The sequence below is a fragment of the Trichomycterus rosablanca genome, chromosome 27, assembly GCF_030014385.1.
Source record: "Trichomycterus rosablanca isolate fTriRos1 chromosome 27, fTriRos1.hap1, whole genome shotgun sequence".
Lineage (NCBI taxonomy): Eukaryota > Metazoa > Chordata > Actinopteri > Siluriformes > Trichomycteridae > Trichomycterus > Trichomycterus rosablanca.
In genome coordinates, this window is record NC_086014.1 from 12651704 (window position 1) to 12678559 (window position 26856).

Here is a 26856-nt window from a genome sequence, read left to right on the forward strand (position 1 = left end):
GGCGCGCGTTGAGTAGAGCTCGCGCGACGCTGCTGCTGCTCTGAGAGAAGAAGAGGGAGGTAAAATGGCGTCGGGGGCCATTTCAGCCGAGATCAAGAAGATTACAGATTTGCGTGTTGTTGACTTGAAAACTGAGCTTAAGAGAAGAAACCTGGATGTTACAGGAGTGAAAAATGTCCTCGTTGCAAGATTAAAGCAGGTAAAGTCGCGTTTATTGGTGATACGTTACGGTTTACGAAAGATAAGCTAACAATGGCTAACGCTGCACAGGCGGCCGTGTCCCAAACCGCATACTACTCTACTAGATAGTGTGTTGGAATAGTGCACTTCTTATGTCTGTAAACTGCTTAGTATGTAAGTGTGCGGTTTAGGACACAACCTTCATTCTCGCCGCTATCTCTTGGTGTTTTTCTTGAAGTAAAATATTTTTTAAACAAATTTCGTCTGTGTGGATATGATGCACATAATTTAATATTTTAGTTTCTGATATGTTTAATTGTTTATTCTGTAATATATAATAAAACTGCTTGTAATAAATAGCTGGAGGCAAAGACATGCTAGCGTCTTAGCCATTAGCATGGGGAGATGCTAGTTTGTTAGCATGCTGTGGGCTTTATGTCAGTGTTTATTAGCGGACGATGTTTATTTTTAACAGTACACGGTGCTTAATTTGATACTTTATAACATTGTTTCGCAGCATAAAATAAATATAATTGAAATCAATGTTTTTAATTAAATAAATTAAATGTTGTTGAACATTGAGTTGATCGGGGAGAATTCGTGCATGATGAGGTAAACACAGGACTGTAAGGTCTCACACAACAAATTAAAGTTTAACAATTTAACCACTAAAGTTTCTAACAGTATCTTACTAACACCTACAAAGAAATGTAATACTTAATTTCCTTTAAATTGCAAGTTTTGTAATTTTGCTTATGTTCTTAAAAAAATCCATATTTTATTTACTAATCGGTGAGGATCTGTTAAAATCTAAAAAAAAAAAAAAAAGTTAAAATCTACTATTTTTCTTTTCTAGTGAATTAACAAATAAGTTATGCATTACATTCAGGAATGCCCCAATGCCATTTCTTTGCAGTTTACTATGAATTTTGATCAAATGCTGGAATAAAAGTCATTTAAACAAATATTGTCCCTGGGTAATCTGCCAAGACTGCAAAAACACCAACATTAAATTCTCTTAGGGTTGAATATTATGTAGGATTAAACGGTCTTGCTGGGCGTTTTTATATCATATAATCATTTAACTTTTATTTATTTTTGTCCTTACACTGTTAAATGCACTGTAATAAATCAATGAGCATTATTAATAGATGTTTTGAGAACATGGGTTCGAACCTCGACCCCTGTCACTGTCTCTAAAGAGTTTGAAATGTTCTCTCTGTGTCTGTGTGAGTTTGGTCTGGGTACCCAGGTTTTCACCCACCTTGTAAAACATGCTAAAGATGGATTGACTGATCTAATTAGAAAACCCTGCCTCCCAGAATCTGTGTTTCTAACTAAGTTTATTAAGTATTATAAAGACAGGAAGCTTACATTTTCATTAATTATAAAGTTACTAATAATTAATTAAACGTTTATAGGTTTGTCCTAGGTTTGTTCTGTTTAAGTTGCCTGTATATGAGACTTTACTGTTCCCATTAGGCTGACTTTTGAATGGTTATTAAGGGCTATGTTCGCAAAAAGTAAATATAAATGTGTATTATGTCATTTAATGTAATTAGGCAATAGAAGATGAAGGAGGTGATCCAGAAAGCATTGAGATTTCTGTTTCAGGTGACACACCTACCCGAAAGAATGTGAAAGCCAAAGGTAAATTTAAATGTATTCATTTGTTTAATTAAAAATCATTCAAATTGTGGTGAATAATTTTTTTAATTCCCACTTTGTCGTGTCTTGTGTAGGAAAGAAAACTGACTCGGACTTGGACAGCGCAGTGGAAGAGGATACAATTTGCAGGGTAAGGGTGTATAGGAAAATTTGCTTTAAAAAGTAGGATCAGTTGTGAATTTGGGCAGTGTGGTGGTGTATGTACGGTTTGTTCTGATATACAAGGTTTTTTAGGGTTATATATGCTGTTAGACTGTTTTTTAAACATTTGTTGAGCGAAAGAGTGGTTGCCATGATTTTCTGGCAGACCTGATTATACATTGTCGTCATTTGTGTTGAATCAGAGCAACTCAAGTTGGAAAGTGGGAAAAATTAATGTTAATAAATCCACTTGTCCAAAGCAACTTGCCAAGTCTAACGTCACTGTCATGGGACTGGTAGTCTAGTGTGGGTTTCCAACTGGAACACTGTGGGTTTGAATCCTAGCTCTGCCACTCTTAGGCCCTTGACCAAGGCCCTTTATACTCTTGGTTTGCTGACCTTGCGCTTTGACCCCAGCTCCGAAGTAGCTGGAATTTTTGGAATAGGCATTTAATTGTATTGTACATGTGTATATATGACAAGTGAAGATGTTTCACATTGACTTTCTCTCAACTGCTCTTTCGTTTTTAGGAGCCTGAGGAGGACGAGTCAGAGAAAGGTATGTTTGGTGTCATGTTAGGGTGACTTAGACTTTTTTTTTTTAGGTTTTACAGGTTCTTCTCTGAAGCTGGAACTCTCCTTTGTCATTGTACGCCTTGCTTCAAATCTTCTCACAACCCCGATTTTCCTTCATTGATGCACACTAAGGACAGATCACAAAATGTATCCAGCACTTTCTCTTCACCTCCAGCAAAACTGCTGCATCAAATGTCAGATCTGCTGCCACAACTTCACTTTAATGTCAACAAGCCTTCCAAACGGGACTTTTCATTCTTCTGCTACCTTCAGATCTTCATACACGAGGATCAAGATTCTTTTTGCAGACGCAGAAGGACTCATCATAACGTTTTCTACGTATCAGGACTCACTGGATCGACAGGCTGTTTGTTTGTTCTCTGCTGTGGACAGTACATGGTAAATTTAAAAAGGAGCTGCACTACAGGCTACGGATAAAGAAAGATGGAAGAAGATGGTATTTAGTCTGCAATCTTGTTTCTGCTGCAATGTGTCAGGACTACAGTGGAAGGACTTTTTGGTCAAGGCAATGTGGTCAAGACTGGCACAAAAGTACTTGTGTCTTTTTTATCGAGGACAGTCATGGCAGCGACATGAACTGGCTTTCTTCTGTATTCTATATTTTTACCTGGCAGTGCAAGGAGTGATGGACACTCGAGGGAAGTGTGTGCTGTTTCACTGGTCTGAATAGCCACACTCCTTTTTCAAAAATGGAAAAGCGTGCAAGACAATTTTTGGAAAGAAGAATCCTCAGACGAACGGACCAGCATCAGAACGAAGGCCTCCGGTTTTCTAATTCGAAGGACTGTGTGTTTTGTGTTATACGTGTGGTTTCCTCACCCCGATGAGCACTAACCCTAAACTTGCTCTCTATTCTACTTTCTAGGTGACCTAGCACAGATGTGAATGTTAAACCATGTGTTTTTGCCATGTTTTATCCTTGTTAAATCCCTCAGATGTAACTGATCATGATGATTCTACTCGCGAAAATTCTAAATCCTTCGCCGGCGGGGACGGCCTCGTCGAGGCACAGCCGGACCCGGATGAACTTGAGACAGAAGCAGAGGCCGAGCCTGAAAATGAGGCTGAGCCGGTGCTAGAGGCCGAACCCGAAGTCCCGACGACGGAAGAGCTCGAAGCCTTGGAAAGCGAAGCCGCTCCCAGACCTGCCAAAGAGGTCGAAGAGGACGATAACATTTCCGTCACCATCCAGGCCGAAGATGCCATCACGCTGGATGTGGATGGTGACGACCTCCTGGAAACAGGTAAACATGTGAAACTTCCAGACAAGGGCTGCGAGGAGCCGGGAACCTCTGCCGAGACGAGGCAAGAGGAAGACCCAATGGCCGAGGCACAGGATGGCCATAAAGATGCGAAGAGGGATGATGGGCTGAAGACTGATGCCATCAAGAAAGAGAGCAGAGATGCCTTGAAGAAAGCTGAAACAGGAGACAAAGAAAAGGAATCTGTGAAGAAAGGCCCCTCTTCTGCTGGGGTGGCAGGTCAAGCAAAGAGGTTTGTCTTTCTATGTCAGTTCTTTAAGATACTTCTACCAAGTTCCAGATCACTAAGAGCTCAGCATTGTGCATAGCTGCAAGATGTTTTTTCCATTACAAGTTGCTCATTGTTCCTAATCCCTGCCATTGGGTTCCTTTGATTTGTTTGGCCAGTTTTTGGGTAATGGGTGGCATTAAATGAAGAGATGAGGACTCGGCTGTTACTCGCATAACCAGCGCTTTTATTGCCCTTCCCAGTCCATGATTATGGGTTAAAAATGAGCGATAGTCCCAGTGATGACAGAGGGGTTTGTCAGTCCGATGAAGTGATTTGCAGTGAAGTTGAACACTCCTGAAGATTTCATTGATCAAGAGAATAAATTGGCAGAAAAGCTGACCCTCCCTGCTCCTGTGGAGATGCAATGACAGAAGCCTTATTGAAGTCTTACCCAAGTGTGAGCCATGCCTATGGAAATTCTTTTTCCTTTTTGTTTTGTAAATCATCAACAGTGCTTGTGTGTATGCATATGTGCCTCACTGTCCAAGGCTAACTTAAGTTCTTGTATGCTTTGCTCATTTCTCTCTTGTTGCTCTCACCACATTTTTATTGTAGCTCCTCAAAAGACAGAGATGGGAAGGCCACAAAGGATGAGAAAGGTAAGGCTGCCACTAAGATCTTTTCCCCGTAATTGTAAAGAATGTGGCACACATGATTAACACACTGATATGTTGTAAGGGGGAAATATCCCCCATTATCGGATACCTTCAAAGAATCTCTTTCTGTTAAACAAATAATTTCAGACACAAAGCTCTGAGTATAAATGTTAAGTATGTTTAAAGCAAAACACAACTATGGTTTCATTTCTTGATGAGGTTATTAGCTTGGCTGTATTAGTTTACATTACTTTAAAATGTTTTTCATATTCAGGAGGTACCAGCAGTAGCACCGCTAGCTCGACACGTAACTTGTGGGTGAGCGGCTTGTCTTCAAACACTAAAGCTGCTGATCTGAAGAACCTTTTTGGCAAATATGGGAAGGTTAGAACTTTTTGAGACTGTTATGCATACACTAACACAAAGAATAGGCACCTTTATTTTAATTAAATATTGTTTCACTGATCATTTGTTACCCTGTGGATGTTTTCATAAAGGTATTTAGTGCCAAAGTGGTCACCAACGCACGCAGCCCAGGATCTAAGTGCTATGGCTTGGTGACCATGTCTTCCAGTGCAGAGGTGGCAAGATGCATATCCCACCTGGACCACACCGAGCTCCATGGGCAGCAAATATCTGTGGACAGGGTAAAGACTTGACATCTTATTCATTGTTCCTTATTGTACACTTATTCTGATACTGTTTGTATAGTATAGAAATTCCTTTCTATCGGGTTGATCCTTTAGGTTAGAAGTGACCCCTTTAGGAAGGATTTCTCTAAGAAAGAAGCAGATGATAAAACAGGACCCACTAAAGCAGGGGAAAAGCGCACACTTACTGGTCCGAAGACGGCAAGCAAGTGAGGACCTGTTTCTCTGGCTGAGCCAATGTTTAGCTGCTATCGGGTTGGCGGTTTATTTAAATCTTTTTGAAACGTTTCTGTAGGATTCAAGCCTTGTCCAAAAAGGAGGACAAGAAGCCATCTGAGAAGGAAAGCAAAGAAACTACTGTGAAAGTGCATCCTAAAAGCACCAAGTCTGATGCCAAGGTTTCCGGTTCTGCATCTGATCTTATGAAGGATGAGAAGAAGCATGCACGTATGTTTACAGATGGGTTTTCTTTCTTGTTATTTTCCCTGGCTCTTTTTTGAGCAGTGTGCCCGCTGGCTGCTAATTTAATGCTTTATAATTTATAATTTTTTTTTATTTATTCGTGTTTGGTAAAATAAAGGAGAAGTAATTTATTTAAAAATAAACAGTGACTTGGTGAACACTGTGTGATGTCAGTTTAAGATTTTTTTTAAGAAGTCTGTACTGTGCTTTTTTTTTTGGTTCAGGAAAGAGTCCAGGAAAGATGTTTGTTAGCAAGCAAATTAAAGGGCCGCCGGGCTTCAAACCACGACTCCCATTGAGAAGGCCTGGAAGGTTTGACAAGGTACTTATTCTTAAAATTAATTATTGCATTTATATTTCATGTAACTTGTTTTATTGGTATTGAATTAATGGGCACGTGTCTCGTTCTGTAGCCTGCTGTTCCCCCTTTGATGAACCGACGGCCGCGGTGGCTTATTCCTCCTGAGCAGGTTTGTGAACGTTTAATAACAACTCTGTGAGAGAACTTGATTGCTGTTTGTGAATCTGTTGCATTTGATTTTGGATTTTACAAATACTGAGTGAGAAAGATGATAATACAATCTAAACACTAGCCAAACCAGTAAGTAAGTACCATTATGTACTGGCTTTTCAGCCTAATGAAAGTTGTACAACTGTTATACATTTGACTGTAATAAAAGGCTTTTTTAAGTTAACAGAAAAGGCCATTTTAATTGCTACTAGCATTTATTTAGCAGAACAATTAATTAAATGTCATTAATGGCCATCCTATTTGGTATTTAGAAGTGCAACGTGTAATGATGATGGTTGTTTTCACAGATCGAAGCATTAAGGCGAAGAAGGCCTTTACTCAATAAGCCTGGCAACAAAAACATCCTTCCCTTTGAAAAAATGAAGGAACAAAGGACGCACGATCGCATGGTTAGAATGGAGCGAGTCCGCAGGGCCTTGGAACTGCGTAGGTAAGTCACCCACTTAAACTCTTTCCTTGGCTGTGTGAAATTCCTGACCGTGTGCTTGTGCTGTTAACACGACCCTCAGCTGCTGATCGCATAGCATCAATGGTTTCGATTTTAGGCGGCGCGATGTCGCCGAGCGAGAGCGGCGAGAACGCGAGCGGCTGCGAATCATGAGAGAACGCGAGGAAAGGGAGAACCTGATGCGTGAGCGCCAGAAGCTGGAAATGGAGAGGCAGAAGCTGGAGCGTGAACGCATGGAGCGAGAGAGGCTGGAGAGAGAGAGGATCCGCATAGAGCAGGTAAGTCGGTTGGTACTACTATGCATTGTGCATCGCATGTGACCCGAGTTGCAACCTAGTTTGAAACATGTGTTTTCAAGTGTAGCTTAAGTCAAGCTTCACCGTTAGGAGGCCTAGATTTAGTGATAATGCTCAGAATGTAAGGCTTGAATTGAAACTTGTAGCAAACGCTCTTTAAATCTATCCAGCTTTTATGTTATTAGAGATAACAACTGGCCACATGAGAGTGCTCTAGTCTCTCAATTCTGCTCCCTGATTTTGTGGTTCTGCGATTGGCAGGAGCGTCGGAAAGAGGCAGAGCGAATGGCCCGTGAGCGGGAAGAGCTGAGGAGGCAACAGGAACAGCTGCGTTACGAGCAGGAGAAACGCAGCAGTCTAAAGAGAGGCCGTGATGTGGACCACAGGTATACAACTTTATTTTTCTGCTAAAGGCATTCTGGCTTTTAGTGACATTAGTGTCACGGCTGACCAGTTTTTTAGAAATCTGCCGTAGTTGTGGGGTTATAAACAAAATTGCAGCATTGGAGTATTAAACGACTTAAAGAAAGTACAAATCAAACCGAACAGAAAATAGCACAAACATCCAGGCTCTTTAAGAGACAGCTGTTTCTATTCAACCACTTTATCTTGATCAGGGTTAGATTCAAGGCAGGAACGCCCTAGACAGGGTTTCATTCTTTGCAGGGTTTCAGAATGTGGTCTTATGATTTGAGAGCAGTTATTTAGACTTCTGTGCTACCTGCAGGAGGGATGAGCCTTACTGGAACAACAACAAGAAAATGGCACCGGAGTCGGGAGGCCGGCTGAACCAAGCCTCAGACTACAATAACCGGCAACAGGGACGCTTCAGCGACTTCAATTCTAGAGACAGAGCACGCTACCCGGATAATGCACCTGTTCAGCAGAACAACTTCGACAGGTGAATGACTTCATAATAACAAACAACGTTTATAAAGCACCTATTGTATTTTCTAAAATAATGGGTGCAAAATGAAATACAGAAATTCAGCTTTTAATAGCTGGACAGGAAAACATTTACAACCTTATCAGACAAAGTTGGGACAGTATGGAAAATGCAAATAAAATAAGAATGCAGTGTTCCTTACATTAACTTTGACTTTTATTTGATTGCAGACAGGTTGAACTCAATTTCATGTTTTGTCTGCTCAACTTCATTTCATTTGTTAATATACCTCCATTCCTGCATTTCAGGCCTGCGACACATTCCAAAAAAGTTGGGGACGGGGGCAATTTATGGCTAGTAATGAGGTGAAAACATTAAATAATGATGTGATTCCAAACAGGTGATGTCAACATGTGATTGTAATCATGGTTTGGCATAAAAGCAGCTTCCAGGAAAGGCTTTACTGTCCCAACTTTTTTTGGAATGTGTTGCACGCCTGAAATGCAGGAATGGATGTTTATGAAAAATTGAAATGAAGTTGAGCAGACAAATCATGAAATATCTCCGGTTCATCGTGTCTGCAATGAAATAAAAGTCAAAGTAAATGTAAGAAACTCTGGGTTTTTTTTTTTATTACTTACATTTTCCATGCTGTATCTTCACAGATCTTTACAACCAATAATTTTTGGGTTGGACACATGCTATAATAATTGAATGTGAGATGCAGGCAGCTTTATTACACGATGGTTTGAAAGCTGACGTTGATTATTGTTCTCAGGCGGAATCGATACGTAAACGAGCCAGAGGCCAAGAAGAGCCGACCCGACCTTCGGCGAGAAGGCTCTGGGTTCGAGCGCTACCCCAAAAACTTTGACAACGTGCGCCGAGCTGAACCTCCGCACCCCGCAGGCCGCTCTAACGTTCGGGACACGGATCGGAGGGAGATCAGAGACCGAGACGAGCGGCGACCTGTATCGATGCCTGAAAGGCCAACCGGGAATAGAGCTCCTCCGCCACCCATCAGCCACTCACGCACAGCGCACAGAGACTCTGGTCACGGCAGCTGGAAAAATGATGGCATGAGCAGCAAATCTGCTGATGTCCGGTATGAACAAACATAAAAATTGTTTGTACGTTTAAAAACTAAATTAAAGGAGAGGTTCTCATATACATCAATCTTAATATACCGTTCTGCCTCGAGAATGGAATCACCCTTTACTTCAGCACATAATTCAGCACTTTGTAGAAATTATTTGGGTTAAAGGTGTGTCAAAGTTTAAACCTGTTGCTACTAAAAATGTTCAGCTCTTGACTGCCGTTTAAATAAGATAATTAAATACCAAATTACAGAAGCATGTTTGTTTAAAAGCACTAATTGTCATCAAGGCGTGCAGTCTTAAGGCCTAAATCTTTACTTAACAAGTGTAATTACACTAAATTACCTGTAAATGAATGCAGAACTGTCAAACCGCAGGTGTGAAACTGGCTAGGGCAGAAATAATCCCCAATATTCAACCAAGCTGAAATGCTGTGTCAACTGAGAAGTATGAAGGTCTCTTGATCCCAGTCTTACTCTTTCCTATTTTCCTGTTTTTATGTTGCTAAGGCTTTACTAGTTAGCCTAATGTAGTCAAATCATTTAATTTCAATAATAGTTCTTGATAAGTCGCTTTATTGTTGAACATCTCACTCAAAGTTTTCTGTTGCAGGGGAGCGGTGCGGATGCGTCCAGAGCATTCGAGCAGGGATGGTCCTGGACCCGCCATGAGGGGTGCATCTTCAGTCAGTCGCGGCAGAGGTGGCTTTAGCAGCCGAGACGGAGGCAGACCTGTAAATATGGGAGAGCAGGTAAGATCTCCCATAACTTAACTCTGTTGATAAATGCCTTAAGCACCGTGTTCAGCTGTAATGAGACTGTGGTTAATTTCATAATTCTTTACAGTGTGATTAGTCAATTTTCACTCTGTAAAAGACTTAATTATTAAAATAAAAGTCCATTAATTATTCGCATCCCTATTAGCCATTTCATTTTATCTCTCAAGCCCGCCTGAAACTCCTCTGGATCAAACTGGTCTAAAAAAGTTTTTCGGTTTGTGTGTGAGCAGCACTACAGCAGTGGAAGGCAGGTGGTGGTGGAAAGGCACAGCCGAGATCAAGGACCCAGAAAGGAATGGCACAGCAGCAGCAGCAGCTCTCAGAGTGGTGGTTACAACGATAGCAGACGCATGGGAGAAAGCAGACCTGGCATGATGTCTTCACACTCCAGGTATGTACAGATTTTACATTAATGCTATTTAGCCTTAAGGCATCAAGTCAGCGTTTATAAATGAGATACAGAAGGCGGAAATTATTACAACCTTAAGTGAGATTGACAGTGAAGTATCATGTACAGAGGGGATGTTACAAGACTAACATTTTGACATTGTCATATCTGTTCTGCATTTTTACCCTAGGCTCAGACATTTTCATCTTAGCTAATCAGTTAGGGCCTGGCATGCAAGACTGGTACTTTGCATAAATTAAACCGTGTTTGTGTTTAGTTTTCTGTACAATAGATAATTCCCATCGTCATCTCATTCCTGACTTAAAACGGATTCAGTAAGATTTTGGATCTTTAGTAACACTAAGTTCTCTGGCATTTTAACTGTTATTACTGTGTGTATCTTGGCATACAGTATTTGAACTAGGGAATAAATAACAGCTTTTGGACTGTTAGGTGTCTATGCAGACATGGCTGACTATGCCTGAGGGGGATTGTAGTCATTTAAAGGTGCACTTGTCTGTGTGCTTTAAGTGCCGAGCCTGAATAAAAATAAGTAAGGTTGCATCAGGAAGGTTATGTAGTGTAAAACTGCCCAATCACGTATCCGCTGTGGCAACTCTTTATAAAATAATGTATAGGATTTAAATAAATGTTAGTTCATATCTTGAATACGCACTTACATGCTCTTTTTTGTGTGACTGCAGCCATTCCTCCAGTGGGATGTATAACAGAATCGTCCAGATCACCAATGTCCCGATGAGCAGCAGCAGCAGCAGCAGTGGAGGATTTAAACCATTTAAAGGAAGGTTCTAGCATCCTCTTCCTTTGCAGCCTTTAACTACCTTTTGTAACTTAATTTCCTTTGTTTTTTTTTAGTTTGGAATATTTTGATGTTTTTAAATAGTCTGATTACTGTAAAAAAGCTTCTCTTTTTGTTGTTTAGCGCCTTGTTAAAAGTAGGAACGTTTTGGTCAGCTGTAAACTAAGGCCCGTGCACAGAAGTATTACTCCAGCACATAGCACATACCTGCAGGTTTTTCAGGAAGAATTATTTCTCCTGCTGTTACACTGCCCACATTAATGTCTGTGTTGATGAATCTTTTAACTTTCAGATATGTAAGAGCAGGTTAATGTGCAGTGCAGGAGGACTAAGAATCTGTTCTGTAGTAACTTAATAGCAACATTGCTTTATGTAAACAAGTAGATTGCTGCATCATTTTTTCATGGCTTGAATTTCTGCTTCTCACAAGTGTTGAATTTAATTAAATTATACAGGTTAACATGTTTTTGTTGTGTAAATGCTGTACTTTATTACAATATAAACTAGATACTGTGAAGAACCACAATGCAACATGTCTTACTGAGCAGGTTTCATTTAATCAGACGTTCTGTCCTTCGTCTAAGGCTTGCGTTACAGGTTACATCCATCTGATTTCACACATTTGTTCATATGTACATCAACAGTTAACCCATTGTACAGCAGAAGAACATTGGCCCTGTTGAGGTCCAGCCTGTAAAGAAAGACCTTTGCAAAATGTTAAGGAAAAGGGTTTACATGAGAAAGGGTTAATGATTGCTTTGATCATCTGTTGTAGGATTTGTGTATGTGCTGGCTTGGTCAGTATTTAGAAATCTGAAGTTTAACAGTTTAACCTCTGTATATAGCAGAAGGGTTGGAGCAGCGGCCTGTTATAGCTTAGAATCTCAGCAGTGCTGTCGGCCAGCCAGGCATCTACACAGACGTAATCAGCTATGTCGGAGGGAGGGGGTAGCTGAAGCCCTGCACTGGGTTGGCACCAAAACTTGTGATGCACACACAAAATGTACAGCGTTTATAAGAATTAACTCAGCACAGACACTAATAATAAAGATGAGTGATATATGTTGCATTTATGTTCTTTTGAGCTTCTTTGTAATCTTGTGAGTATCTGTTGTGCCATTTTTTTTTTCTTTTGCTTACATAAAAATTAACGATTTAAAATTTTGCAAAGGTCCTTTTATGGGTTTCATAAATATCCAAGTTGAAATAATTTGTACAAAGCAAAGTACAAATAGGAACTGTGAAAATAGTGGCTTCAGTACTGAATGTCCATCATACAACTGCTTGTGGTGGGTTTTCCCAATAAATGGTCAATTCAGAGGGGGAGAGAAACCCCACCCATCATTCTTACAAAACAAAAAGGGTATTTGTATGTGCTTAATGTTTTTAAAAAAGCAGCAAAATGGAATATCGATATATTGGATATTTAATCACAAATCAAGTTCAGGCAAAGATAATTAATCTGTATTCACATTCTTACAGGAATAGTTCAGTGAGCCGATACATTTGAACACTCAAATGCAGCACTTCTAGTGCTTTAACATGGCTGAACAACTTCGCCTTTAGCCCTGTTAAGCTCACAATTATTATAATGCAATATAATATAAAATGTTTTAACTGGCTTTTCTTGTTGCTCAAATAACTTTTTCTTAAAACAAAGTCATTTTGCAACTTAATACGTAGTGCATTTTATTCATTATAAAAGTTTAGAACCAATTACGGTGACCCTATTTTGGTCAAAAATGAACTATAAACAGGCCTGACAAACAACCCTGTGACAAGTAATATTTAAGTATTAAGTTCCAGAAAGTAGAAAAAAAATTACAATTCCTACAGTTAGGAAACAATTATAAGATTTTAAATGATTGGTTTTCAGGAGGCCTGTCACAATTATTACATAACTTGAGATTACTGTCATCAGTCATCACATGTTCAGCTAAAATGCAATCACTGTGACATCTCTGCCAGCAAGCAATTAGTGTGTAGAAGAACCCTGGATCCAGTGGTTACTCTTGATAGTCCATCTGTTGCTATGCAAGTTTTATGTTGCTTATAATTCAGCTCATCCTGTTTCCACAGAAAGAAAGTGAGTTATCACTAGTAAATCAATCAGGAGGATCACAGCACTGCACCTGCTTTTGTCACTTAGTGTGCAAAGAAAACAATGTTTTAGTGTTTTTCATAAAACAAGGGCCTGTATTACGTACTGCTGTGCTTTACCTGTTACAGACATATGACAGTGGTCTCCTATTTAGCCTTCAGCGGGGAAGCCGGCACAGCAAACCGTGTGCAACACCATCAGAGGTGGCCGAGCTTCTTCTCCGCAGGCCTGAGTGGTTCTTTGTCTATAGAAAAGTCTACAGATTGTCTAGCCAGCTACTACTGCCTGTCATAGAAAAGGTATTATAAATGTTGTACAGCGTATTTATGTAGAGTTTGGCCACACATGACTGGTAAAGGACAGAGTGACTTCAGCCCACACCGACTATGTACTCTAGGTTTTACTCACGGACCCGGTGGAACCCACACACTGCTTTTTTTGTCTAACATGATGTGAATAAAGTGAAGTCATTTGCAATTTAGTTTTCCTTACAACACTATAGATAATATCGCATACACTGTTTGACCTGACCTGCTGTTAGAAGGAAGATGTTTTGTATAATGCCAGTTCAGAATTAGCCCACGGAAGCTTTTCTTAAGTGAAAATAAGCCTATATGTCTGCACTGGAGCATGACGGAGCAATGAAAATGGTGTGAATTTAAAGAATTTCACCCACACAAACCATACCCCTTTGTGTTTAAAATGTTTTTGCCTGTTGTTCGTCTTCATATTTGCATAATTTGGGACATCAATACATAATTAGAAGTGCAGATGTGAATATCTGATTATAGTCAATTTACCTGGTCGTCTATTTAGCTTATCTGCTAGTTTATAAGAATAAACATACATCTTTTGATCAAGGGTGTTATGTGCACCTTTATGTACAGCATCTATCTTTTAACCTATAAGTGCCCCTAACTGTTAAATACTGATGCACACATGATAAATATGAATAGGGCTACGTGTCTGCTTTAAAGCATATTGAGGGACAGAACTTACAGCTTAGTCTAAGTCTCGTGAACTCATGAGCAAACGTGAAGCTCAAAAAGTCAAAACTTGGCACGCTGAGAGACAGAAGTGCAGTTTTTATTGTTCCAAAGCTGAAATATATTTCAGCCATTATAAGATACATGTATTAAACACATCGATGATTTATTCAATAGACAGTTCAGTTTATCATAAAAATGGACTTTAGGCAGGCCATAAAATTTTGTCCAAGCAGCTGAAAATAATCTCCTTCAATCCTTTTTTATGGTGCTTTAAAAACAACATTTCTCTTGTTGCGCTTGCTACTAAAAAAGATTTCTGAGATTCTCATACTGATGTACTCGACACCCTGACTTCACCCACTGAGCCACCAGGGCTGAAAGGTGAACCGTTTTGTCGCATCAACCTTCATTTAATTAAATATCATTGTCTTGTACTCTCAGTGGTCATAAGAGTTTTATTCTTTATTTTATAGAGTACAAAGTCAGTAACCTTTGTTTGTCTTCTGACTCTTTTTATATTGCCATGAAAATGCTGTGCCTGAGACACTTATCTGAAAGCAGGACACACTACTCTGTCATCACCATGTTAGGGTCACTGCAGTGCTGAGAACGAGCCATCACCCAAATAATATACGGTCAGTAGAGGTTCTGTTAGGTTTCTTTTTGATTGATTAATGGGGTAGACAGTGTACAGAGCAACAAGTAGGCTACAGTCACTAACTGTATACCCATAAAGCTAATCTAATTAATGAAAGGATGTATTATATAGCTCCGCAAGTATATAATAATATAATGGCTGGTGGAATCAAAGCTACATCTCAGTTTATCTGGTTCTATTGATGTTTATATCCACAATTCATTACGTGTTACCCATTTACCAACTTAAAATTTTTAAATATAGCCCTTGTAGTTGCAGAGCTCATCCTGATTCATTTAATCCAAAAGTTAAATGTTTAGGAGTCATAATGATGCATTAAGAATAGTTCAGGTGTGTTGAATCACACAAAAAAAAATAGAAAAGTGCATTGTCTGGGTTTCACCGGATTGAGATTAGGACCCGTTCTTCTACTACAAACAAACTCATCCTAATACTGGGGCAAACCAAACTCAAAAACATCATAAAATGGACATCACAGTCCATAAAATGCAGTTAAGATCAACTGTCCCAGCAGAGAAGTGTGTGGTTCTGAACCTCAACACAACACTGGAGGTAAAGGCATCCAGCTGGAATGTATAAATAGGAAGAGTTTGTGCCTCAGAAAAAGGCAGTAGCACATGGTGGGGCGAGCTCTTACACGTAGCTAGCTCTAATGTGCAAGTATACATGTATTTACACAGCAAAATATCACAAGTAGTGTGAACACAACTCCAGCCGTGGCACAAACAATAAAGAAAATAATCATCAGTACGTCATATAAAGTGATCTGTTACGATTGAATGCAATAGTGTGAATACGTGAGGTGGGTTAGTCTAGCTCGGGATCATGGCAGCATGTTAAAGTGGCGACCGACGGGTAGTGCATGCGCCTTAAACGCTTGAAATCGGGACTCTACTTCTCAACACTGACGCAGCACACATCTGGCAAGAAAACTAACAGCATGTACAAGCTGAACTGTAACAATACACGGTCTAGTACACACAAAGACCCTACACAGACGTATTTACGCCTGTTTGAATCCGAGGCCTGCGAAAGGATCAGGAGACACTGAGTCACGAGGACAATAAAACAGCCAAAAGGAAAACAGGGACAGGCGATAGATACATCATTACTATCACAATCGTTCACATCTTTATTCACTTTCTGAGCATATCCTCATTATTGGTCACAAGTGCTCCGTTTCGGAGGGTTATAGTCATATTTAATTAAGTCTGTACAAAAAAAAACAAGCCAAAATACAAAAAGGAAGGATAGTTGGTACAAAAATAGATTTTATTATCCAGCCAACTACTTGTTACTATGAGCATGACACAAGTCTGTCATTCCTAAGAACCAATATTATCCACAATATTCTCAGAAAGCATACAACGATGGAATTTATTGCGATAGTAATGTTATGAAAAGCTTTCAAACTTATAAAACCCATTTTACACCAGGCAAGATTCAAACTGCTGTTGGGCTAATCTACCAAACAAGTGGCTATTCAACTTCTGTTAAATGCTTTAGCAGGCATGCTTGTTGCAATTAGTGTTTAACGAGTCTTCTGCTCATAAAATGTGTGTCCCATCAATTCTGGTATAGAATCAGAGATTACCAGCAAACCCCTTTGAAATAATAATAAAAAATATAACGTAGGAGGGAGAAAAATAAAATACATCCACGTGAAACAGTCGGTATCATAGATAAATATCGCCCATCCCTACTGGCATTAATCTCTTTCGCCTACTGGCAATAATCTCAAAAATTCTATACATTAACAGCAATGGTTTCATGTCCCTCTCTGTCAATTGCTAAGGTTTGGCATGAACCCTTAAAGCCCAGAAGCTGACTGGCACACGGTGGTACAGCGCGAGTGTCATACGTAGGCCTGCTACCTCTCTGCATCGTCTGTCCGAAACACAAGCTCCAAAAAAGCATCTGAACCTGACCCTTACCTGTATATATAAGAAGTGTGAATATATCAGCTATAAAACAGCATATAAAAATGCTTATAAACAACTGTTGTCATGGAAACCGAGCGCAAACTGCTGCCGTTAATTCCCCCTCTGGTACATTTAGCTATAAAAGCCGTGGGCTGCAGCCAGGCCGGGCTAGCTCTCCCTGCGGCGTAGTGCGATTCTGTCCCTCCAGTTTGCTCTACACCGAGTTCGAAGCGCTGAGGGTAAACAACGTCAGGCACCAGTGGCTTAGGAACAGCAGATCCTCTTCTCCTCCGCCCAACTCGGTCTCCTCGCGTAGGTCCGAGTCTGTGTCCAGCGACCAGCTTCTGCAGTTCAGTCAAATCTAAGACAGCCGCAGCGGTTACAGCAGCACGCACTTGTCCTTCTCCTTGGCCTCTTTTTTGGCTTTGCGCTCGCTGGTGGAGCTGTGCTTTCCTGGACTGGCAGATGCTGCTGCTGCAGCTGCTGCTGCTCCAGAAGAGGCTCCCACTGCTCCTTCAGCCACAGCGCCACCTGCTGCCTGCACCTAGAAAAGAGCGTCGACAGAGAGGGCATCAGACCAAAACTGTGAATTAAAGTCAAATAACTGTAAAAAATCCCTTGAACTAAAGACAATGTTTAGTTCCTGGTTGTTCTAGGAACCTGCTCTAAATGAACTATTGCTTTAGAAAATGCTAGACTGAACATCATGCAGTGCTGCGGAGACTCCAAATATCTGGTCAAGGTCTAAAAGGGGGTGATGGTATTATAGCTGTACCATATCTGGGCATGGTGTACCTGGGCCTGCGCAGCTACAGCGGCCTGCTCCTGCTCCTCCTCCTGCTCCTGGTAGAATTCAGATGCCCGATGGTCCTCCTCCTCTTGCAGCTTTTTAGCCAGTTCCAGATCACTGATACCCTCAGGAAGCTCCCAACCCATCTCGGATACCTGCTGCTCCTGCTGCAGTGACAGCGCCATCAGGTAGTCCTGCACACATTCGTACACACGTGCTCAACGCCTCAGGTTCTCAACCCCAAACGAACCACACATTTTAGGTGAACACACCAAGTACTTTTGCATGTGAGATTAGTGCTGGTGCTGCAAGGAAATTCCAGGAGGCGACACGTCTGTACAAGAAAATATGCAGTCCTTACCTGGTCAATCTGGTCCTGCTGACCTTGGTAGACGGTCTCAGGATCGGACGGTCTCAGACGAAACTCCGAGTCGCAGAAGTTTCCGTCTCCGTCCACGTTGTGCAGACTCTCCCACACCACCTTCTCCTCCGTCAGAAAGCCCTGATCAGTTACCAACAGATACAACTGGCCCTGGCACACGAAACAAAGGTGCACACATCATCCAGCTATGTTACACGTATATTGTGTGTTTATGGCCTGTTGATTTCTCTTCCTCTGAGCCTTATTGTTTACAGTAAGAGGACAATGACCAATCATGGGCTTTTGAATAAGACCCCTTCTACTGGCTGCACTGAAGAGCTGCTTCCACTGCTCTCAATTCGATGACTGGAATTTATTTACTAAAATTCTTACTAATACATGTTCTTTTGAACAAAGACTGCTATGTGCGAGCATTCCGAATGCGTGTGTACCTTGAATTTGGTCATGGTGCTAAAGTGGTTGTTCCTGAAGAACACACACAGCTCTCCCTCCTGCACCGTAGACGTGAGCTCACAAAGGCCATGGTACGTCAGCTGGGTGGCCGTGCTGTGCAGGAACTGCTCCGCCACGAAACCTAAAATGACACGCAACGCAGAATGTTGTCTTTGGCCAATTATTTTTAATCCTTAAAATGTAACATATAAAACACGGTTTAGTTTATTCTTTGTAGTACAGGATTTCACGTTTGAAGATTTCTGCCCGTTTACACTGTTTTTACCTGGTAAGGAAGAAAGAATAATTTAAGAGAGGAAATAGAGGCAGTATAGAAATTTTAACATCTCACCTTCTCCAGCCAACTCGCTGTTATCAGACTGCTTATAGCTTATGATCTTCTCCACCAGCTGGTTATAACTGCAGTTTCCCACCGCCTTTACTATATCACTCATCTACAGAAAGAGAAACCAAATAGAGAGAAAAAAAAAAACCTAGTTATGTGCTCAGAAGCAGAAGATGAAACATTTACTGTCCTGAGATGCGTACATTCCTTACAATGTGCGCTCAGCACTTTAAACTACATGCAGCATTTGAGGTCAGTGTTGTCAGTTAAAAATCATAGTTGATACTATTGTGGTGAAGTTTAGGTAGACAACCCCTCTCCCCCCATATGTTATTATTACACTGACCACTGAAAGATCTAGACTAATGGAGCAGAAAGAAGTGTAGGAATATGGCAGATACACACAACATTTAGTAAGAAAATTCATCATTATTTCTCCTAATTGCTTTTAGCACAAACTGCATTCAGATGATCTCATGCTGTAGCAACTAAAAACAGTGACAAAAGTACTGCTGCCATGGGCAAATACTTTTAATACACACCCCCAAAACACAAACGGTGCTTGCCAACCAGCTCACAATGTATAAAACATGCAAGACCTGATTCGGTCCTCCAAATTAATTAAGAGACAGTCTGTCTGTTTTACAATCCCAATAGATAATATGGTGTAAGATTACATTGTGTTTATATTCTCTTGTGTAATGGCTGTATTAGTGTATTCTAATCACCAGAATAATTAATGTGTTACTCCAGAGCTGCTGTAGAATAGGGATCGAGTTCACACACCTGGGGTTCAACCAGCCACCCGTGGTAGAGAGGGATGTCGAGCAAGTCGAAGACAATACACTCAGGTGTGTATTCAAACACCCGAACACCTGTGAACTTTACATTCACGTCCAAACCAGTCTGCAGCTTGTGCAGGACCGCCATGGCATCACTCATGTTCTACGAATAAAAACAGTCAGAAATCACAATCACATTCAGACTTGAAAAAATATGAGGGAATTCAAAACAAGGGACTATAAGCACTCATAGCATTAATAAAACACACACAGCTTCATCTTTTGCATAATGTAGCCAATCACCTAATTGTAATGGTGTTTGGTGTGTTGAGTTTGCTTCTATAGTTTTGCACAGACGCGACAAATGTGCTGTAATTATGTAGCTAACAGCCAAAATATAAATTAGTACAATCAGGCCAAGTCAGATAGAATCTGTAAACACTGGGAAAGACTTGGGTTTGCTAAGCATAAAAATTTATTTTAATATTGCACCAGTACTGATATTCATGTATAGAGAGTCAAAATCTGACCTCCATTATTCCCAGTCTTTGTGCAACACCTTAGCCAGCCAGCAGAGGCCACAATTGCAGCACCAATGAGGATCCCTTTATCTCACTGCTGCAAATATGATTTTTGGGTGTGGTAGCAGCAATGAAAGAAAAATAGACTTCAATTGGACATGAATGGAGTGGGTAGAAAAAGATAAAAATGAATAAACAGAAGTTAAAAAAGGTTTGCGAGTCGACCATCGCAAAACTATTCCCAGTCCTAAAAACAGCTGCACAGAAAGACACATCAAACACTTACAAGCCGAGCCAGCATACATGCCCAGGCTGAGCTGTAGCATAAACACACTGACGAGCATCTAAGACACTTCTATTTTAATCGCTCCATCCTCATGATTTTACAGCCTGCAAACCAAAATAGATTCAGCACTGCGAGTGGAGATGTTAAAGAAGGAGAATAAACGTGTAGCTCAGCTGACAGGGAGCTTGTGAGGCTCAACGCATCACACATGACAAGATCGCTGTGGCTTTGTTGCAGAAAAAGGACCAAAGTCTGCAGGAATTTTAATTAGCTTCAATTTTTTTAGGTCTGATTACAGTATTCAAACAATGCTGGATTTCAGAAACTAAGCGCAGAGCAGGAATACACTCTGGATAGGGCACTAATCACATAATGTATATACATTTACTTACTTATCCTACTGTTCCACTGTACTACAGAGCCGCTCTGGTAAATGCATATTACTGTGCTATAAATCCAGTCTGCACTAAAACTCTTCCAATTTACCACTTACCACCTCTGCTATTTTTATGTTAATTTCTACACATCAGGTCATTTCTACATCATGAACATAACCTGCAGCACTTCTGTAGAGAAGAGCCGACTATACAACACTTTGCAGCGTTTTCGAACTGAACAAGGCCAGGAAAGCTATTTTTAAGGCCAAAGTGAGAAAGTGTGAGCAAGCTGGCTGGATGTGTGCTTGTGTGAATACTAACACTCTCTGATAGGCCTCCGTTATAAAGAGGTTATACAGAGGGCCGTACCTGCTCATAGTTCAGACGCTGAGCCTCCGAGATCTCCTTGGGTTTGGCATCGAGGATGTAGTCTCCTGTGGTAAAAACAAAGAGGGAGAAACAATGAGAGAAAACACACATCAAAAAGCCAGTGCTCATTAAAACAGCCGGCAAATGGAGCATCGACAGAATCCTCTTGCGACTAACGAACCATCTGTTCTTGGCAATCAGCCACAAACAGCAACTCTCTCTCTCTGCTCATTTCAGCTTTAGCCTGAAAAAGGCAATTTATAGCAGAAAATGTCTGCATGTTTTCGGGAGGTGGGAGGAAAACAAAACACCCGGGAAAACGCTAAACGTTTCACGGACAGTGACACTTAAACCCATGAGGCTGTCTGACACCCACTATACCAGCTATACATTAGTATTAGATGCATTTATTGATTAACAGGGAGAAAGTCCCAAGAAATTACAGTCCTAAGAAACTGGACTTTCCACAAAACGTTACTCCTAACGTCTTTATAGAATTGGCATTGTCTAACCCACCTGCCCTTGACATCACAGGTTTACACTTCCAAAACAACCGGCTTTTAATTATGGAGCCAAGCCAAGCTTGCCGGATAAAAACCAGCTCTTTTGAAATGAAGTCTGAAGCCAGTCTGAAATTAGGCATCAGCACTGTGTAGGTGGAAAAGCAAAGCTTCTGTTTTTAATTACTATTTTTCTACTGTCCCAACTGTTTAGGAATTGAGGTTGTACATTTTTTAGTAAAATAAGTGCATTTATATAAAGATTTAGTTGCCTGCAGCAGGCACATCTATTAAAGAAAAGTAAAGACCCTTGGACCAATCAAAATGCAAGATTCAACTGTCAACTTCTATTTCAGGTGCAGGCAAAGTTCAAACAGGCACGTTCCAATAAAGAAGCCGTAGACAGAAATACACAGTGGAGACGAGAGAGACGGAGCTTCCCCAGCGTAATAAATACAAAGGGCGTTCTGAGAAGCAGTGTGCATCTGGTATATGTCGATGGGTCCTGCCTGACAGCAAAGAGCAATTTAATAGCCCCCGCATGTCCTCGAAGCTATTCTTCTCCCCAGTCTTAATGCCCAGCATGTAGGCAGAGATGCCAGCAGGGCCAAGACAGACCTGACAGGTAAGCTCCCACTTTTAGTGACCATCTGAGCTGGGTCAAACTCCAACCATAAGGAACCTGTCAGCTACCTGATTAACATTCAGCACTCTTACACTTTTTATTCAACACACACCTGCACACACGCACACACACACACAGCTCGGGTTCAGAACCACGGGGAGCAGCACTGACCACTAAATCAAAACCTGAGCACAGTGATTTATGCATACAAGCATTTACTTTTACAGGCTACTAACTCTTCCTGGAAACTATCCAGATGAGAAAAAGCCAGGAAGCTGAGCTACTGACCATAAAGCATGATGCTTTCCACTGGACCCAAACCATTCATTAAAGTCTTTATGACCTTTCAGTGTTGTTAGCTAGAGCCTGTATCAAGTTGGTTGAGAGAGCAAGAGAGAGTGTAATGTATCTCAGTGGATTTACATAAAACATTTCCCAGAACATATCTGATCAGAACAAATGAACAAACAGAAGAGAAAACAAATGAACAAACGTTAGGAAACAAAAAAGAAATGAAAAGGGAAGCTTTATAAAATACAAGCGTTACTTCTAATACTGCAATTGAATCCCAGAAGCTTGATGTTTAGTGCTGAAACTCTCCACCATTAAACTAGCCAACAAAAACACTACTGAGAAATGGGTGTGTGCAGCTTCCAGTCTAGATCCACAATTCGGCCCTCGGGTTCCTTTTTCAAATATTTCAGAAAAAGAACTTCAGAGCTCTTGCTGGGTGGAGTAGGCCTTCTGATTTAAGAAGATCCTGCTGCCATCCTTAAGTAAACATACATTCAGAAAGATTCCCTCACACTTACTGCCCACTCGGACTATAGTGAACAATGGGGTGGGATGTATTTAACCAAATATTTTTCCAAATAGATACAAAAATGCAAGATGTGTAAATAAAGACGCATTTTTATTTGTAAGTCTTTGAAAATGGAAAACATAAGAACGACTAGATTTAGTCTGTATGAGAAGCATAGTGTGTATTTGACTGTTTCGTCCCTGTTTATCATTAAGCCGTGTACAGAATGTGCGCGCACATGACAAGTATGAACACAGCTCACTCAATTTCTTTTTCGCTCTCTGAACCAGCTCAGCATGACTAATTTGGAGTCTTTTCAAAAACGTCCAGGCCGTCACATAACTCAGCAGCTGCTGTGTTTCAGATTTCCTACTTATTACATCAACACCAGTAGATTAGGCTGCATCAAATTATGTGATTTACATTTATTAACCTTACAGCACAACAAATGCTAGAAAGAAAACCCTGTGGATGAAGTGGAAGGAAATGTGGACACTGGGATCTTTCAAAACTCCGTAAAAAGAGACCAACTGTCCTGTTCACTACCTCATAGTACAGCATGGGTGCACCATCAGTGTCAGTGGAGCCTGGTGGGCAAAGTGGGCATGGTGAACAGGGAATCAAGTTACCCTTAGATTAGTGGGGGTATTCCCCAATCGAAAGCTTCCTGTAATCACCTGACCACAGGGTTTTCAAATACCAGATGCCATCATGAGATCATGGAGCAGAGGGGGCATTTAAAGTGCTTTATTGTATCTGTGAATGCTAAAGCCATTTAAAATAAAGCCGCTACTGCACCTTTTCTCAGCCAATTTAGCCCATTGTTTAAGATTAACACTAAATCTTAATAATTTATTAGCCCTCTGTAAGCACCTTCCCCTGGTCAGAGTCTAATCCAGGAGCAAGATGGGAATACACCCCATCTCATGCATGCAGACTGTTACTACCCTGTCATTCACACCACTTCAGGACCTGAATTACAGCCTGAGACCAAACCAGCAATGTTTCCCGTCATTTAGTGCTTGAAATCTGCCAAGCTAAAAAAATAACACAAGCTTTCCCTTATTGGAATAGACAGTCAAACCGCACGCTCAGTTTACTTCATCTAACAGTAACTGGGAACTGGCCATCAGATTTATCTTCCAGTCCTGATATTCCGTCCACGTTCTGCATGTAACCTTTGCATTTGAATTCCGCTGATCTTTAAAAACCAAAATGTCAGCTGTTCAAAGATAATAATGCAAACTATGTAAAGCGTGGGCATCAAGGGTGCAGTCTGTAATGTTCGCAAAGAAAAATATAGATGCGAGAACATCAAATGACACTGAATCGACTCTGAATCGGTCTTATAACAGAGGCTACATAATTTAGTAATTATTGCATACTGATAAAAAAAAGATACATTTCCATCACACTCACCCAGGTACTCCATTAGCTGCTCTGCTGTTATGATCTCCATCATGGGTGGCAGCTTCACCTGGGGAAAAAATGGGGAAAATGGAAATTCAACCCTTAGTTTGCACAAACACTATCCAACTAATATTGATTCAATTGCTTGCAGGTTTAGGATTACATATAAAAAGACTTGTAAACACACTCCTCTGCGCACGTAGAATTAGCTCCAGTCTGTATCAAAGCCTAGGAGGACTGCTGTCTCATCAGACCAGCCTGTTTAAGTGTTGTCCTAGATGTAGCAACCGTTTCCACACACGGTGTGAAGCCAAGAGACAGATTCATACAGATCCTAATGAACAGGCTAATTAGGCTAAAGCTACTTCCTCAGCCAAGCCTAATCGTAGCTGTGCTTTCACTGTTTAACCGAGACGCATAATAAAGAAGAAATGACAATACACTGGAGAATATGGTTTCAAAAGTGCTTTGGAAAAACAGCAAATGCAGACAGGGTTTCAAGCTGCGATTAGAGAATTTCTGATTGTAGGAATAGAAACTGACAGCTGAACACCAGTAGTAAAAAGGTAGAGAATTTACAGAGCCACTGATCACTACATTACACAAATCACATACAGTATATAGGCAGTTCTTGGGTTAACTTTTTAATTGATACCACCTAGAGGGGGGGCCGAGCAGTAAGATTACAGCTACCATTGTAATAGGAAAGGGTCTACCGAGGGGTTCTCCAGAGGATGCTGTAAAAAATCCCTTCTGATTTAGACTCCATGACTGCTTTTGTTAAGTGCTTTCTGGAACACTGAGTCACAACATCACAGGGTGCCACATCCACACCCAGACCCAGACACTGGCAGAACGAGTCACAGACAATAACCAGAGGTGAAAACCAAAGCAACAGAAACAAAACCCTGGAGTTGTAGGGCACCGAGCGCACCCACTGCACTACATAAAGACGAGTATCAAAACCTATTATGCTGCAGCGATTTTTCAGGCAGCTATTTTAAATCTTAGCAGCCAATTACAATTTCACGGCATCCGTTTGGCATTCTCTTCAAAGCCACATCCATGCCTCATGCTTCATTCATTTTTCAAAAGCTGCTTCATTTGGGTCGCTGTGGGTCCAGTGCCACCAGGAATCACAGACAGGGCAGTTCAGCACAGCATATTCATCCACAGCATGGTTTTAGTAGGAAACTAACACGGGCACGGGGAGAATATGCCAAATTTTGCACAGACAGTTATCAAAGGGGGGATTTTTAACCCGACTTCTCTACCAGTTGTGCCACTATGCTTCTCACTTTCTTAAACGGGCTGGTTGAATTTTCCATGTTCATTCCATGTCCTATTTCTATGTTCTCTATTTGTTTTTCTCCTGTTTACAAAGCCTGGAGCAGCTACAGTGTTTTTGTTTTTCTGGTCTTGAACATATTCTACTGTCAGCTTCCACAGTAAAGGTAGAACTTCACCAGATATGACACCAAAGCATCCAAACAACCCCCTACCTTCCATGCCAGCAGAAGCACGTTCATGATAGCCAGCAGAGGGCATGGGCCGTTCTCGTTCTGGGTGATGATGGGCGTGTTCTCCTCCTTCCACTTGATCCACTTGATATGGTAAATAGACTGAACCGGGCCACATCGCTCTTTGGAGCTCGGACCTTTGGCCCCTTCATCCACTTGCTGACCCTGATGAGCCCCAGTCTGCGCTTTATCCTGATCCTCCAAAGTTTCACTGACCGGATCTGAGCTGGGGCAGGAATTTAAATTAGAGAAGGAATCCAGAGAGTCCAGACTGGGCAGACCTTCCGAAAGGCTGCCTCCATTAGACTCCTCAGTAGATTTGGCTTTGCCAGCGTTGGTGTCCGGACCCACAGTGTTGGGTTCGGGTAGCTTGGGGCTGTCCTGTAGGATCTCGGAATCAGCGTTAGCAGTGTGCACAGGAACAGTGGTGCCTATAGAGGGCTCATCTCTGCCTGGTTTGTTTACTAACTCCGAGTTTGGAGCCTGTTTTATATCCGTAGCTGAAGACACAGGTGCAGCCTGTTCCCCTCTGTGCTCCGGTTCCTCTTTCGCCTGCGCTGCCTTTCTGTCAGGCTCCATCATTTCCAAAACATCCGATCGTTCCGCGTTAGCATTAGCATTACCGTTAGCACTTGGAACACGGCTAGCTCTTGTTGTGCAACTCGCGGCTGAACCAGCGAGCGACAGATCGGCTCTCCCGTCGTCTCCAGCGCTTTGTTCCGCTGCACATGCCGCTTCAGCGCCCGATCCCGGCTGCGCTCCTGCATGTTCCTCCATGGCTACTGTAGAAAACTAAAACTGCAGCATCGACCGCTCCAGCGCCTCCGACGCCATGACGACGTCTTTACCTCATACGTCATCGCCTCGCAGGCACCCAATAACTCACTCGCGCTGTTTTCTGATTGGCTGAACCGCGCACTTGCATACTAGGCAGTACGTACTAGGATACTGGCCACAACTGTGCTTCATATG

The 26856-nt window shown here is 41.4% G+C and overlaps 2 protein-coding genes across 2 annotated transcripts; one reads left to right on the plus strand and one right to left on the minus strand.

Annotated features, from left to right (window-relative positions):
• The first annotated feature begins 45 nt into the window (after positions 1 to 45).
• Positions 46 to 11846, plus strand: sltm (SAFB-like, transcription modulator). Its single transcript, XM_062989945.1, has 20 exons — positions 46 to 199; positions 1743 to 1830; positions 1923 to 1978; positions 2521 to 2548; positions 3522 to 4080; positions 4675 to 4718; positions 4990 to 5099; positions 5213 to 5362; positions 5462 to 5574; positions 5661 to 5812; positions 6052 to 6149; positions 6241 to 6297; positions 6647 to 6789; positions 6905 to 7085; positions 7365 to 7489; positions 7831 to 8004; positions 8768 to 9094; positions 9699 to 9837; positions 10095 to 10255; positions 10957 to 11846. The coding sequence occupies exons 1-20, from the start codon at positions 65 to 67 to the stop codon at positions 11063 to 11065; spliced, it is 2949 nt and encodes a 982-aa protein (XP_062846015.1). The 5' UTR covers positions 46 to 64; the 3' UTR covers positions 11066 to 11846.
• Positions 11847 to 14111: 2265 nt separating this feature from the next.
• Positions 14112 to 26661, minus strand: mindy2 (MINDY lysine 48 deubiquitinase 2). Its single transcript, XM_062989331.1, has 9 exons — positions 25867 to 26661; positions 24374 to 24431; positions 21028 to 21092; positions 19479 to 19637; positions 18699 to 18801; positions 18346 to 18488; positions 17894 to 18064; positions 17538 to 17726; positions 14112 to 17286 (listed from the first exon to the last, which is right to left on the minus strand). The coding sequence occupies exons 1-9, from the start codon at positions 26659 to 26661 to the stop codon at positions 17122 to 17124; spliced, it is 1848 nt and encodes a 615-aa protein (XP_062845401.1). The 3' UTR covers positions 14112 to 17121.
• Between the last annotated feature and the right edge of the window lie 195 nt (positions 26662 to 26856).